Genomic DNA, 13197 nt, shown 5'->3' on the forward strand with positions numbered 1-13197 from the left:
AATGTCAGATATGAGAGAAGAACGCAATGTGTTCCCATTCAGTGCATGTAAAAACATGTACGCGAATCATCTAGGTGGCGGCTCAGTAGTAAGATCTTGGGACCAAGAAATTTGTTTTTTCTGTGGTCTCAGGTTCGAGCTCTATGGTTGCTCATATGATGGCTACTAGAAGCTTACATGACCGTTAATTTCAGGGCCCGTGAAATTAGTCGAGGTGCGTATAAATTGATCCGGACACCCACGTTAAACTAAAAAAAAAACATGTATGTGGTCAAGTTACAAGACCTATAAATGAAAAGCAAAAACCGGACATTTTCGTATCTAATAATTACTTGAGGAAACTAGACAGTTATCCATGCTTGTCTCCGTTATTCGTTTGTATAATTGCCTGATTGAATTTTTACAATATTAAAAGAATTCATTATTATTTTTTTCTACTTCAAAAAAATCAAGAATAGATAAACATCATGAATGAATAGATAACAGTAGTTCAAGGACTTAATTAGAAAGTTATGTATAGATGAGGGTCTGACTTGGAGTTTACTAACCAGCGAGTATATTAGAAAAGAGTGAAAAAGGCCAGAAACGGAGACGGAGCAGCAAACACACTAGAGAGAGCAGGAGCCGCTAGGGCTCTTTCATTTCCTTCGAGCAAAACACAGACGCGCAGAGAAAGAGAGGGGGAGATCTGAAAGTGAAGATGAGTGTATGGAACTATGTGGTCACTGCTCACAAGCCCACCAATGTGACGCACTCTTGTGTCGGCAATTTCACCAGTTCTCAAGAGCTCAATCTCATCATTGCGTAATAAATCCATCTCTTTTTTGTTGGATTCAATTGATTGTTTTGTATATTTATCTACCGTCTTTGTTTTTCTTCTTCACTAGGGCTTGGTTTCCTTAATATCAATTTCATTTTACTTGCTCCAGGAAATGTACCCGTATCGAAATCAATCTGCTTACTCCTCAGGGATTACAGGTAACCAACCACATGTTTTCCCGTTGGATATGTCCCAAATCACAAGTTTTAGGAAGGATGGATGCTTTATGAGAAATTACAAGTTATTAGAACTATCTATCTAATCAGACATTAAAAAAGCATGAGATATGACTCCAATTTTTTCCTTGCAGCCTATGTTAGATGTTCCAATATATGGACGAATTGCAACTCTCGAACTTTTCCGGCCTCATGTTAGTATCTCTATTTATTTCACCTTCCGGCTGTGCGTTTTTGTTGTTCTTAAATCTCAACTCAATTCTTTAATGTTTTTTATCAGGGTGAAGCTCAGGACTTTTTATTTATTGCAACAGAAAGATACAAATTCTGTGTGCTTCAGTGGGACGCAGATACGTCTGAGCTAATTACCAGGTTTAAGCTGAAAATGTCAAATGATATTCATCTCTTAGAGCTTTTTGTGACTAAAATCTTCGAAGTCCAACTGTTGAATACGTTACCTTAACCTTGTATCAAAGATGAACCGTGCATCTAGTGACTTATGAGCTGGTGTTATACTGGGAAATTCTAAACATGTTTAGTGAGAGTGTGGTTTGCTTTCTGTGATCTTGCCCACCAGATTTTCTTCTACTTTTTTTTATTTTGACATTTTTCCAAAGCCTGAACCTTGAGTCTTATCGATGCCTCCTTACTTATTAGATTGTCTAATTTGCTTTGCAGTTCCACTAGCATGAAACTTAGCTGGCACAATTACAGTGCAACTAATCAAGTATTAGTGGAAGATATTGGGTTCAATTTAGGGTTTCTTCACTCATAATTTTATTTTGTATGTTCTATGCCTGTTGACTTGTTTATGAATTGGTTAGAATTTCTGCCGTATCCGCTTCTCCCATATAACTTTCTTCTTTATGCTCCTGTAAAATTTAGAAGAAATTCTCTTCAGGTTTAAGGATTTCTAGATGGAGAATAAATCAAAATAGAAAACTAACACACATGAATTAGATGAAATCCATATCAGCTTTAAGTATTTCAGATAATGGATAATCAATAAAGACTAAAACACATGGAAGAGCGGTGTTTGTTTGATTGAAAATAATTGTTTATAGCTATTTCTGTCTCTTTCCATGATGTGATACATGGGTCAAATCAGGAGCTGTGCTTTTATTCCTTCATCTTGGTCGGTTTGTTAAAATGTTCATCAGACATTTAAACGGATTGAAATATAATTATCAAAATAATGGGAAATAATATGGGAACTACAGTTTTCCTTATTTGAGACAGTTGGAGTCCATAAGCAACCTGTTGTAAGTTGTAACTTAGTTGCCGGTATTGGGAAAAGGAAAGATGGGAAGTTGTATATAGAGGAGTAACAAAGTTGGTTGGGTGGGTGATATTAACAGCCTCTAGTTTTCTTGTGTCTAGATATTAGATGCCTTGATGAATCTCTGAAATTTTTATAATATGTGGATGGCATTTTCTATACTATTCTTGCATTAACTCTTTCTTTTCCTTCTCATATAGAGCAATGGGGGATGTATCAGACCGTATAGGTCGCCCAACAGACAATGGTCAGGTAATTATTACAGTTCTAGGTTCATATTGAGTCTCTCCATCTTTTCTCCTAAGCTTTTCGCTCATGTTTTAAGAGTAGTTTTCCTTTATCTTCCTCAGTCTGGACAAGTGTGCCTTAACTTCTTATTGGGGTTAGTAATGAACTTCTTCCTGACTAGTTCATATCTTATCTTTCCTTTCTTACTGCAGATTGGCATAATTGATCCTGATTGTAGATTAATTGGACTCCATTTGTATGATGGGTTGTTTAAGGTTCACGATCAAACTATATTCCAACTTGAATTTTCAACATGGCAGTGTGAATTTTACTGGTTGACATAAGAGCATCTTATTATTCTCTGAATTGTGATGGAAAGAATGATCAATTGATAGTTTTACTGGTTGTTTTCTCAGGTCATTCCTTTTGATAATAGAGGACAGCTCAAAGAGGCTTTTAACATAAGGTATGAATCTTCTATCCAATTACTCAACATCAGTTCTATGGATAAACCTGCCAATGACCTATCTAAAGAATATATGAATCTGCTTATGAAGACCTTGGCTGTGAAGTTGATGTCCAGTGTATTGGATCTGGATTCCTATATTTCAATTGCACATACATGCAGCGCATGTGTGTGTATGCAATAACCAGGCGTGATTTCTCTTAGGAAGCTGCTTTCTAGTAAATTCATGGATATATATTAGTGAGGCAATTGTAACAAAGGCTATCTGAATTGCTATGGAGAAATAGTAGAATGATGGAAGTTAATTTTGAGACATTGCTCTTTCTGGGAAAGGAGGGTCTCCTCATGCCCATGCCCTAGAATTCTATGATGTCTGCACATGGGTTTGTGAAGAGGCCGGATTTATCATTGAGTTTTATTGTTTCTTCATTATATGCTTAAACAATAATTTGTTTATCGTGTCTTCTTTACAGGCTTGAGGAACTTCAAGTTTTGGATATCAAATTTCTTCATGGTTGTTCAAAACCAACAATTGTTGTTCTTTACCAGGTCCGCTGTTTTCCTTTTGCATCCCCACTTTCAGGATGTAGTTCTTTCAAATGTACTTTTTTATGCACGAATCTTTTGAACATTTATATATATTTTATTAAATTGAAGTGATGATCAATCTAAAAAAAAGCTACTTTCTCTTCTCATATCAAATGGACTTCATAAGTTTTCAAATTATTCAAGGAGATATCCTGCAGCATAAGCTCTGAAAATTGTCTTTCTAGTAAAAAATGTGTTACATTTTTACATGAAACTGGCTATGTTATCAATCAAAATAACTAAGGGTGAGTTGAGAAAGTCTTATGTGCTTGTGGATTCTGTGTATGTTTAATGAGTAAAGTAGGTTATATAAACCATGCATGTTAATGACTAAAGTAGGGCATATAAACCATCAGCTGTCTTGCCTAAGTCCATGTTTTTTTTTCTGAAATTAATAAAGAAACTGGGGCCCAAAAATTTCTCCATATCGACTGTGTTCTAGCTAAGTTTCATTGGATTCTGCATTAGAAAATTAAAATCAGAAGCACGAGTGGTCTGAAGCATGCAGATATATTCCAAAGAAGCGACCATGTCCACCCTGCAATATAATTTGTCTGCAAGTTTCTGCTCTACATCCACTGCAATGGTCGGACAGTATCCACACATTTTCTCACTCTTAGTCACTACCTTGACTGATTTTTGGGGTTCTTGGGCACCTTAGATCTTAGAATGTAGCTTTTTTTATTATTTATTTTTGTGTTTCTTTTTGGTTCTTTTGGTGCTTGCATGCTCTTAGTGTGCTTTGGACTGTGCCTTCCTTTTCACCCTTCTTTAGTAATTTATTATTCATGTGGAAAATGCTTAACAAAAACTCTTATGTTGAAATGATCGCTTTATTTGATAGTTGCAGCTTGACGCTGGTTATCTAGAATATACATGTCCTGCATGTGAATTTTTATCAACTATACGCATATTATGGGAAGAAAACTTTAGATGCCCATTTTATTCTGTTCTTATCATTGCAGGATAACAAGGATGCCCGTCATGTTAAAACATATGAGGTTGCTTTGAAAGATAAAGACTTTATTGAGGGTCCTTGGTCGCAGAACAATCTTGACAATGGTGCTGATTTGCTAATACCAGTTCCCCCACCTTTCTGTGGTGTTCTTATTATTGGGGAAGAAACAATTGTATATTGCAGCGCCAATGTTTTTAGAGCGATCCCAATCAGACCTGTAGGTCACTGGTGGATTGTTGTTGATATTATGCTAGGTTCTCTTAGTAAATTTCCAGGATGCAAGTACTGACTTTTCTATGTGTTCATGACCTTTTTTCCTTGATTTTCACTGCTAGTCTATCACGAAAGCATATGGAAGAGTTGATGCAGATGGTTCTAGGTATTTACTTGGCGATCATGCTGGGCTTCTTCACCTTCTAGTCATAACCCATGAGAAAGAAAAGTGAGTTTTTCCTTGCTGATGATGATGATCTGCATGCATTCATTTTTTTTTCATTGGAAAAGCAAACTGATCGCTTCTCACTATTATTAGAATTTTCTCAAGCTTGTGCACATTTGTGCTACAGGGTCACTGGCCTCAAAATTGAGCTATTGGGAGAAACTTCTATTGCATCTACCATATCATATCTCGACAATGCTTTTGTCTTTATTGGTTCAAGCTACGGAGATTCACAGGTATGGTGAATATTAGAAAATTCCATTTTATTGTTGAATGATAAATTCTAAATTGAGATCTTTTTATTTATATAGTGTTGTCCTGATGTTAGTGAATCTGTACTGGGATTTTGCAATTTTGTATGAATACGGAGAAAATGTGTTTTACTTGGTTTAAAAACATCTATTTAATTGATTGATGTTCTGGTGGATGCATTGCATGATACAAGTGACTAAACTATATTTCATAGAGTTTGATTGCAGAAGAGGAGGACAAGAATGGGTCTATCTAAGAATTCTTCCTTGTCTTCTTAGTAGTTGACATTTTTTTATAGATTTCATTTGTTGAAAATTCTAATTTTCTACATCCGAATGGTTTTCATTTCAGTTTTTTTTGGTAGTGTAAGGAAATCCTTGGTCGTGGACCTGCTCTGTTTTATTCTCTTGTAAGAAAAAGTAATATCGACATGCAGGGAAAAATTGACCTTGTCTATAATTTTAATTCATGTGCATTATTAGTGCATTGACAATCTTGTTGATCCCAAGTGCAGCTTGTAAAGTTAAATCTGCAACCTGATGCAAAAGGTACATATGTAGAAGTTCTGGACAGGTATGTCAATTTGGGACCAATTGTTGACTTCTGTGTGGTGGACCTGGAGCGGCAAGGCCAAGGTCAGGTTGTCACTTGCTCTGGAGCCTATAAGGATGGTTCTCTTCGGATAGTTCGTAATGGAATAGGAATCAATGAACAGGTTTGCTTATTTTTTACTGGTTCATTGTAAATTGATTGTGTGCATTTTTATTTGTTTATTTATTTATAGAACTCATTGTAGGCATCTGTAGAGCTTCAAGGCATCAAAGGAATGTGGTCATTAAGATCTTTGACTGATGATCCATTTGACACCTTTCTGGTTGTAAGTTTTATTAGCGAGACAAGAATTTTGGCAATGAACATTGAGGATGAGTTGGAGGAAACTGAAATAGAGGGTTTCTGTTCACAAGTGCAGACATTGTTCTGCCATTGTGCTGTGTTCAACCAGCTTGTACAAGTAAGTTTACGTGTTTCCGGTGAAATAAAAAAGAAATTTTTTGTTTGTTCCATTGCATCTTGATTAACCAGATCAATTTGACTGATTAATTTAGTTCAACAAATCCCAGGTGTTTATTTTATATTTGTTATGGTTTGATGCGAGCAACATTTTTTCTTATGCTTCTATTATGTCCTCTTACTCCAAAAATGCTGTGCACCACAAGGCTGAACTTGTGCTTGTGCTATGGAATTTCTCTTACATTTTCTGTTAACAAGGCTTTTACCATCCATTGCTAACCATTGGGTTTGGGATCAGTCACATGATCTTGCGTTGATATGCTGAAATCCATTCCTTTTCAAATGTGAATTCATGTGCACTGTCTATTGTCAGGTACATTTTAATTATTGAGAATTAACTTGTGGCAAGTGTTAATTTTTTAATGGAAACTAATTTACCTGCTCCCTCTCCTCCAGTTTACCAAAAGGAAATTTACTTTTGCATTCATCATATCCTAGAAGCTCTCACAATGATTGTTTTTTTCAAGTTTTATTATCATTCCTCTCTTTGCCATTTTGAATTTACAATTTTGTGAAATTAGGTTATGTGATAAGGATTTCTCTGCATCCAATTTTTTCTGCTAGGAGATACTGTTTATCCACTATTATATGTCGTAACATGGGAGGATTGACCTGGCAGGTTACATCAAGCTCTGTAAGACTGGTCAGTTCTACAACTAGAGAACTCAGACAGGAATGGAATGCTCCATCAGGTTATTCAATAAATGTCGCCACTGCTAATGCCACCCAGGTTTGTTTCATGCAATTCCCCATCTATTGGTATTGACATTTGTGTTTCCCAGTTTTCGACAATAAATTTGTGGCAGGTTTTGCTGGCAATGAGTGTGAAACTGTTCTGTTTTGTTATCATATGCAATAATACTGAGCAATTCAGAATCTTGTTTCACCTTATTTCTTCTAAACAAGCCCTATTTAACCCTAATTCCGAATGAACAAACCCTAGATCTCCACAAGTCCTTAATTGGACATAAATCCAAAGTTTTATTGTATGTGTGTTTGTGGGATAGACCCTATTAGCAATGATTCCAGCAGGATCCATACTGTCAGTAGCAGAAATAGAGGGAAAGAACAGAGAAGGAAAGAGGAGAGAGAAACAGAGGGAGGGTGGTCCTTAATGGGACATAAATCCAATGTTTTCTTGTATGTGTGTTTGTGGAATAGACCATATTAGCAATAATTCCAGCAGTATCCATGCTGTCAGTAGCATAAATAGAGGGAAAGAACAGAGAAGGAAAGGGGAGGGAGAGTGTGGGAATCAATTACATTCATCCCATAACAAATCTGGCTCTGATACTCCTCTCATACAGCAACAGAATTCAGCTTAACAAAAGCAGTCGTGGACATGTGTCCTCACAATACTCTTCTCTGATAATAAAAGACAACTACATGAATGACGAGTCATAACTAAACAAGGCACATGCATAATTGGAACGATGATGTTACAACTGGGAATAAAATTCCCAATTCTAATTTGAATTCCTAGCCTCAACCTTATAACTGTCATTTCCCAATTCCTCCTTTCACAGTCTTCTCCCACCTTAGTCTTATATCATTTTCCTACATCAGAATTTCTCTAGAGCAGGGCTGGATTGGCTATATGCTTGGCATTGGGGCAAATATTTTGTTTGCATCATCTTGAAGGCATCAGGTCTATGACTATACCTGTAACACATGTAGGTCAAGTGCCAGTTTGTCAAGCTTGTGAGAACTGCATTCATAATTTGCTCAGTTTTTAATTCTAAAAAGCAGTTGATGTTTTTCCCTGGGGAGAAAAGAAGTAATATTACTCATTTCTACTCCAGCACATCATCCTGAAGGCACCAGGTCTTTACCTGTGGCACATTTGTAGATCACATGCCAATCTGCTATAAACTTGTGAGAACTGTATTCATAATATGCAGCCTTTTATACAGTTGATATTTATCCTTGGTCACGGGGGAAGCTATATTGCTCGATTCTTCTTCTGTGCATGAAAGTGATTCTGCCAACATGTTACTTCTATGCTTAGGATTTGACTTCAGCAGTTGTTGGCATTTAATTGTATGGTTTCTGTTTGATCAATGCTTAACTTCGATGAGTTCGCTATGAACAATGGTTGCTGGTGGCGTAGGTTTTTCCATGTGCTAGGTTATCCGTATAGAATGAGAAATTATTTCAATTATTGCACCACCTATTTGACAGGTTTTATTGGCAACTGGTGGTGGCCACCTCGTCTATCTGGAAATCGGTGATGGGACACTGACACAGGCAAAACATGCACAGTTAGAGTGTGAGATATCATGCCTGGACATTAACCCCATTGGAGAGAATCCCAACTATAGTCAACTAGCTGCGGTTGGAATGTGGACAGACATAAGTGTCAGGATATTTTCATTGCCTGATCTAAATCTCATAACAAAGGAGCCATTGGGAGGAGAGATAATACCCCGTTCTGTTCTTCTATGTTCCTTTGAAGGGGTATGCTTATCACTTTCAGTCTTAAGTGGTTTTTTTTCTTCTTCTGGATGTGCTCGAGTTTCTTTGTGGCTTCAACTCCATGTCATACATTGGGTCACATGTGCAAAGAACAGATTTCTTGATTCAAAACCAAAGATAAATTTGACTTGCAAAAAATATTTCTCAGAAAGTTTAGTTTAAACAAACAAGCCAAGGAATTTTTATCATACTATTGCATTCATTTGAACCTCCAGGAAGATGTTTGTTGGGTTCTAACCCCTGCTTTGGTGGGACCATAATCAGATAATGAACTTTTTATTATGAATAGTGAATATGGAAATCTCACCAATATGTTTTTGGGTGCTCACATTTGTTTGGTTTTTTCTCCCATGGAGAGGTAATTTTGAGTGCTAATAATTTATCTCTTTCTTCAGATATCATATTTATTATGTGCCCTTGGAGACGGACACCTCTTGAACTTCCTACTGAACTTGAGTACTGGCGAGTTGAAAGATAGGAAAAAGGTGTCTTTGGGGACCCAACCTATAACACTCCGTACTTTCTCATCGAAGAATACCACACATGTATTTGCTGCATCAGATAGGCCAACTGTCATTTACAGCAGCAACAAGAAACTACTTTACAGCAATGTAAACTTGAAAGAAGTCAGTCATATGTGTCCTTTTAACTCTGCTGCATTTCCAGACAGGTAATCTTGTGTCCCTAATTTTTATGTTGGCTTGCACCACGACACTGTAGCAGGTAATAGGGAAACACCTTCGATTTTATCGAATGCAATTTGATTTTGCTGGTTTGATCAAACACATTTCGTACGGAAACACTTTTGTGATGTGATTTTCCTACTACTTTTTACTGCAAAATATTGAAACCAGCAGCAAGGCAAATTCTATGTACATGTAATCTATTTTTTTACTGATTATAGGTAGCTCTGGTGCAATTATCTTTGATTGGAGGTTCTTTGTTTCTTTCCTATATTTTTCTTGTTAGGAAACTATATTCACCATTCCACTTCTTTGAGCAAATAGCGTCTCTATTATAATGCTATGCAATCAGTTGTCTTCTAGAACTTATGAAGGTCATGATTGCCATTGCTATTTAAATTTCTCTCATACATCTTAATTTTGTTTTCTAAAAGCCAAACAATCTCTGAAGAACTATGAAGTCATTGATTCTGAACTAGTTAGATATGGGCTATCTATCATTTGACTCTGCCTAATTGAGGCTCTTGTCTTTTGTTGCTGTACTATGATTCATACTGATAGGACTTAGCTTCTCTGTTTCCAGAACAGAGCGGGGTGATAATTTTACGAGGCCTGGTTTTGGCATGGCATGAAAAGGAATATTGTAGATAGATAGGATCGGGATTGTTTGAAATGAGAACATGGAAAAATAGTATTAGAAACCGGCTTCTGTATTAACCGTCCTATGGTTTATCATTACTGTACTGCAGTTTTTTCCTAAAGGGAAAGAAAAATACTTTCTAAAAGATAAATTCACAGTTCATTGACTTGTGGTATATTGTCAACAGCCTTGCTATTGCAAAAGAAGGGGAACTTAGCATTGGCACCATCGATGATATCCAAAAGCTTCACATCCGCTCTATTCCATTGGGTGAGCATGCACGGCGTATATGTCACCAGGAGCAGTCTCGGACTTTCTCCATTTGTAGTATGAAAAACCAATCCAATGCAGAAGAATCTGAAATGCATTTTATTCGATTGTTAGATGATCAAACCTTTGAGTTCATATCAACATACCCACTTGACACATTTGAGTATGGCTGCTCCATACTTAGCTGCTCCTTTTCTGATGATAGCAACGTGTACTATTGTGTTGGAACTGCATATGTTTTGCCAGAAGAAAACGAGCCAACCAAGGTAAAGGTCAACCTGATTGTTATGGTTTTTCTTTGTTCAGAAATATGAAGTTAAAACAAAACCAATTGAAAAATTGAGCAGTGAGCACTTCCTATATCTCATATTCCACCCATATGTCTTCCTCTCATGAACAATGTAGGGCCGAATACTGGTTTTCATAGTGGAAGATGGGAAGTTGCAGCTTATTGCTGAGAAGGAAACAAAGGGGGCAGTATACTCTTTGAATGCTTTCAATGGAAAACTGCTGGCTGCTATTAATCAAAAGATCCAGTTATACAAGTGGATGCTCCGAGATGATGGAACACGTGAGCTGCAGTCTGAGTGTGGGCATCATGGGCACATACTTGCCCTCTATGTACAAACTCGTGGAGATTTCATTGTTGTTGGTGATCTGATGAAGTCAATCTCCTTGCTAATCTATAAGGTGAGTATTTCATGTATCATGAAACAAATACTTGCTCAATAATTCAGTTTGTGTTTGTTTTCATCATTCCATCATCAACTTGTTCCAATTATTTGCTGCTCGACTGCATATCTTTTACATGTATTACATCAAAATTGAAGAGCCCCTAGCATTAATGTTGTTTCTGATGATGCCTAGCTGACACGACTGCTAAATTGTTTTCAGCATGAGGAAGGTGCTATTGAGGAGCGAGCCCGTGATTATAATGCAAATTGGATGTCGGCAGTTGAGATTCTTGATGATGACATTTACCTTGGTGCTGAAAATAACTTTAACCTATTCACGGTTCGGAAAAATAGTGAAGGTGCCACTGATGAGGAACGAGGCCGTCTTGAGGTGGTCGGTGAGTATCACCTTGGAGAATTTGTAAATCGATTCCGACATGGTTCCCTTGTCATGCGCTTGCCAGATTCCGATGTTGGCCAGATCCCAACTGTCATTTTTGGGACTGTTAATGGTGTAATCGGGGTCATTGCTTCACTTCCTCACGAGCAATACCTCTTTTTGGAGAAGCTGCAGTCAAACTTAAGAAAGGTGATAAAGGGTGTTGGAGGATTGAGCCATGAGCAATGGAGATCATTCAACAATGAGAAGAAAACTGTAGATGCCAAGAATTTCTTGGATGGAGATCTTATCGAGTCATTCCTTGATCTCAGCCGTAGTCGGATGGATGAGATATCCAATGCAATGGAGATCTCCGTGGAGGAGCTTTGCAAGAGAGTGGAGGAGCTGACAAGGCTGCATTGATTCAGTCTCGATCATGTCTACTCGTTTGTTCAATTTTTTTTTTTGGTTGCTTTGTTGCACATGGACGAATCATGTCTTGTCGGTTTGGAGGGATATCCAAGGACGAACCGTTTCTTGTAAGGAATCCAGAGGTGTATGTACAACATTTTTTAAAAAATCATGTTCATATGTTATTTAGAGACCTGCATGTGGAGTTAGCCTATACAGCTGCCTATGGTTTCTTTCTAAGTGGCACTTGTATAATTATTAAGAGCTGAGAATCTAGATCTGGTTTTTAGGATCATGTCAGGATTGAGAGTCCATCAACCTTTTGCTGCAGCACAGATAGGAGAATCTTGCCCTGGAAGCAGACCTCAAACCGTAAGATCCTTCAAAGTTGAAAGGTTCTCGTACAAGCTCCAAGTAATGCGCAACTGGGAAGTTTGGTCGATATCAGAAATTGTGGAGTAGACATCAATCTGATTCTTGTCTGGTTGTCCGAAGCCTCCCAGGTGAGATTCAAAACCCAAGAAAACAAGTTGCGGGAAGAGACTTTGTGCATCCAAAGTTTCTTGTATTTCCTTCTCTAATAGTGTGATAGATCCTTTGATTGGGTTTCTGCCTCATACACAGCAAATGTCTAATGGGAGAGAATTTGAGGAACACAATCACTCTCTAATGTCATTGCATATCAAAAACACAATTAAGGTATAAATAACTCGAGCATTGACCTCATCAGATTCAATATAAACTTGTTTTTTTAGCACTTCAATGTTTTCGCGGATTTTCTAGTTCAATTATCAAAACAGCTACCCGAGAAAGAGGGTTTTCATCTTCTTTTTTATTAAGAGTTAAAATAAAATTTGTAAGTTATCTAGCTGTTTGACATAAAGACTTTGTTAACCTAGAACCAGTTCTAATAGGTCTTGTTAGCAGATATAATAGTTAGTGTTGATTTAAGATCAATCATAAGAAATAAAGTGTATGTGTTCATCATTTGGTTTATGAACAAGAATCGTGTTTTGTAAAATGTTTCTTGAACTGATGTTCTATGATTTCAAACGTATTATTGTATAAAACTTGTGTTTGGTTTCTGTATAGTGTGTTGGTTAGTTTAACTCCTATTTTCATCCCCTTTAAGCATATTAGAGACTTTCAAGGTTGAAGATTATCTTGCCCTTCGAAGTTGGTAGCTGATTCGAAGATTTTGTCTATTCATCACGTAGAAACATTATATATTTTAATTTATGATTTATTTGTTATTGTTCAGGACCTGTGATGAATTTTAGTCCTCTTTTTTTTATATGATTTCTTTAAACTTTGGAGTTTAGTAATTGAATATTGTTAAGCAGATTACATATAAAATGTGGATTTTAAGATGTTTTAATTAATATTCG

At 36.8% G+C, this 13197-nt stretch overlaps 1 protein-coding gene across 1 annotated transcript; it reads left to right on the top strand.

The window, feature by feature from the left end:
• Positions 1-574: 574 nt before the first annotated feature.
• Positions 575-12023, top strand: LOC133675286 (DNA damage-binding protein 1a). Its single transcript, XM_062096628.1, has 19 exons — positions 575-804; positions 930-978; positions 1131-1190; positions 1277-1368; positions 2476-2527; positions 2716-2778; positions 2920-2969; positions 3443-3518; positions 4523-4732; positions 4851-4957; positions 5082-5190; positions 5721-5921; positions 6003-6218; positions 6897-7007; positions 8459-8734; positions 9148-9422; positions 10263-10611; positions 10751-11035; positions 11240-12023. Exons 1-19 carry the CDS (start codon positions 701-703, stop codon positions 11819-11821), a joined length of 3267 nt encoding a protein of 1088 aa, XP_061952612.1. The 5' UTR covers positions 575-700; the 3' UTR covers positions 11822-12023.
• Positions 12024-13197: the final 1174 nt, after the last annotated feature.

Source organism: Populus nigra, chromosome 1 (assembly GCF_951802175.1).
Source record: "Populus nigra chromosome 1, ddPopNigr1.1, whole genome shotgun sequence".
In the NCBI taxonomy this organism is placed as follows: Eukaryota; Viridiplantae; Streptophyta; class Magnoliopsida; order Malpighiales; family Salicaceae; genus Populus; species Populus nigra.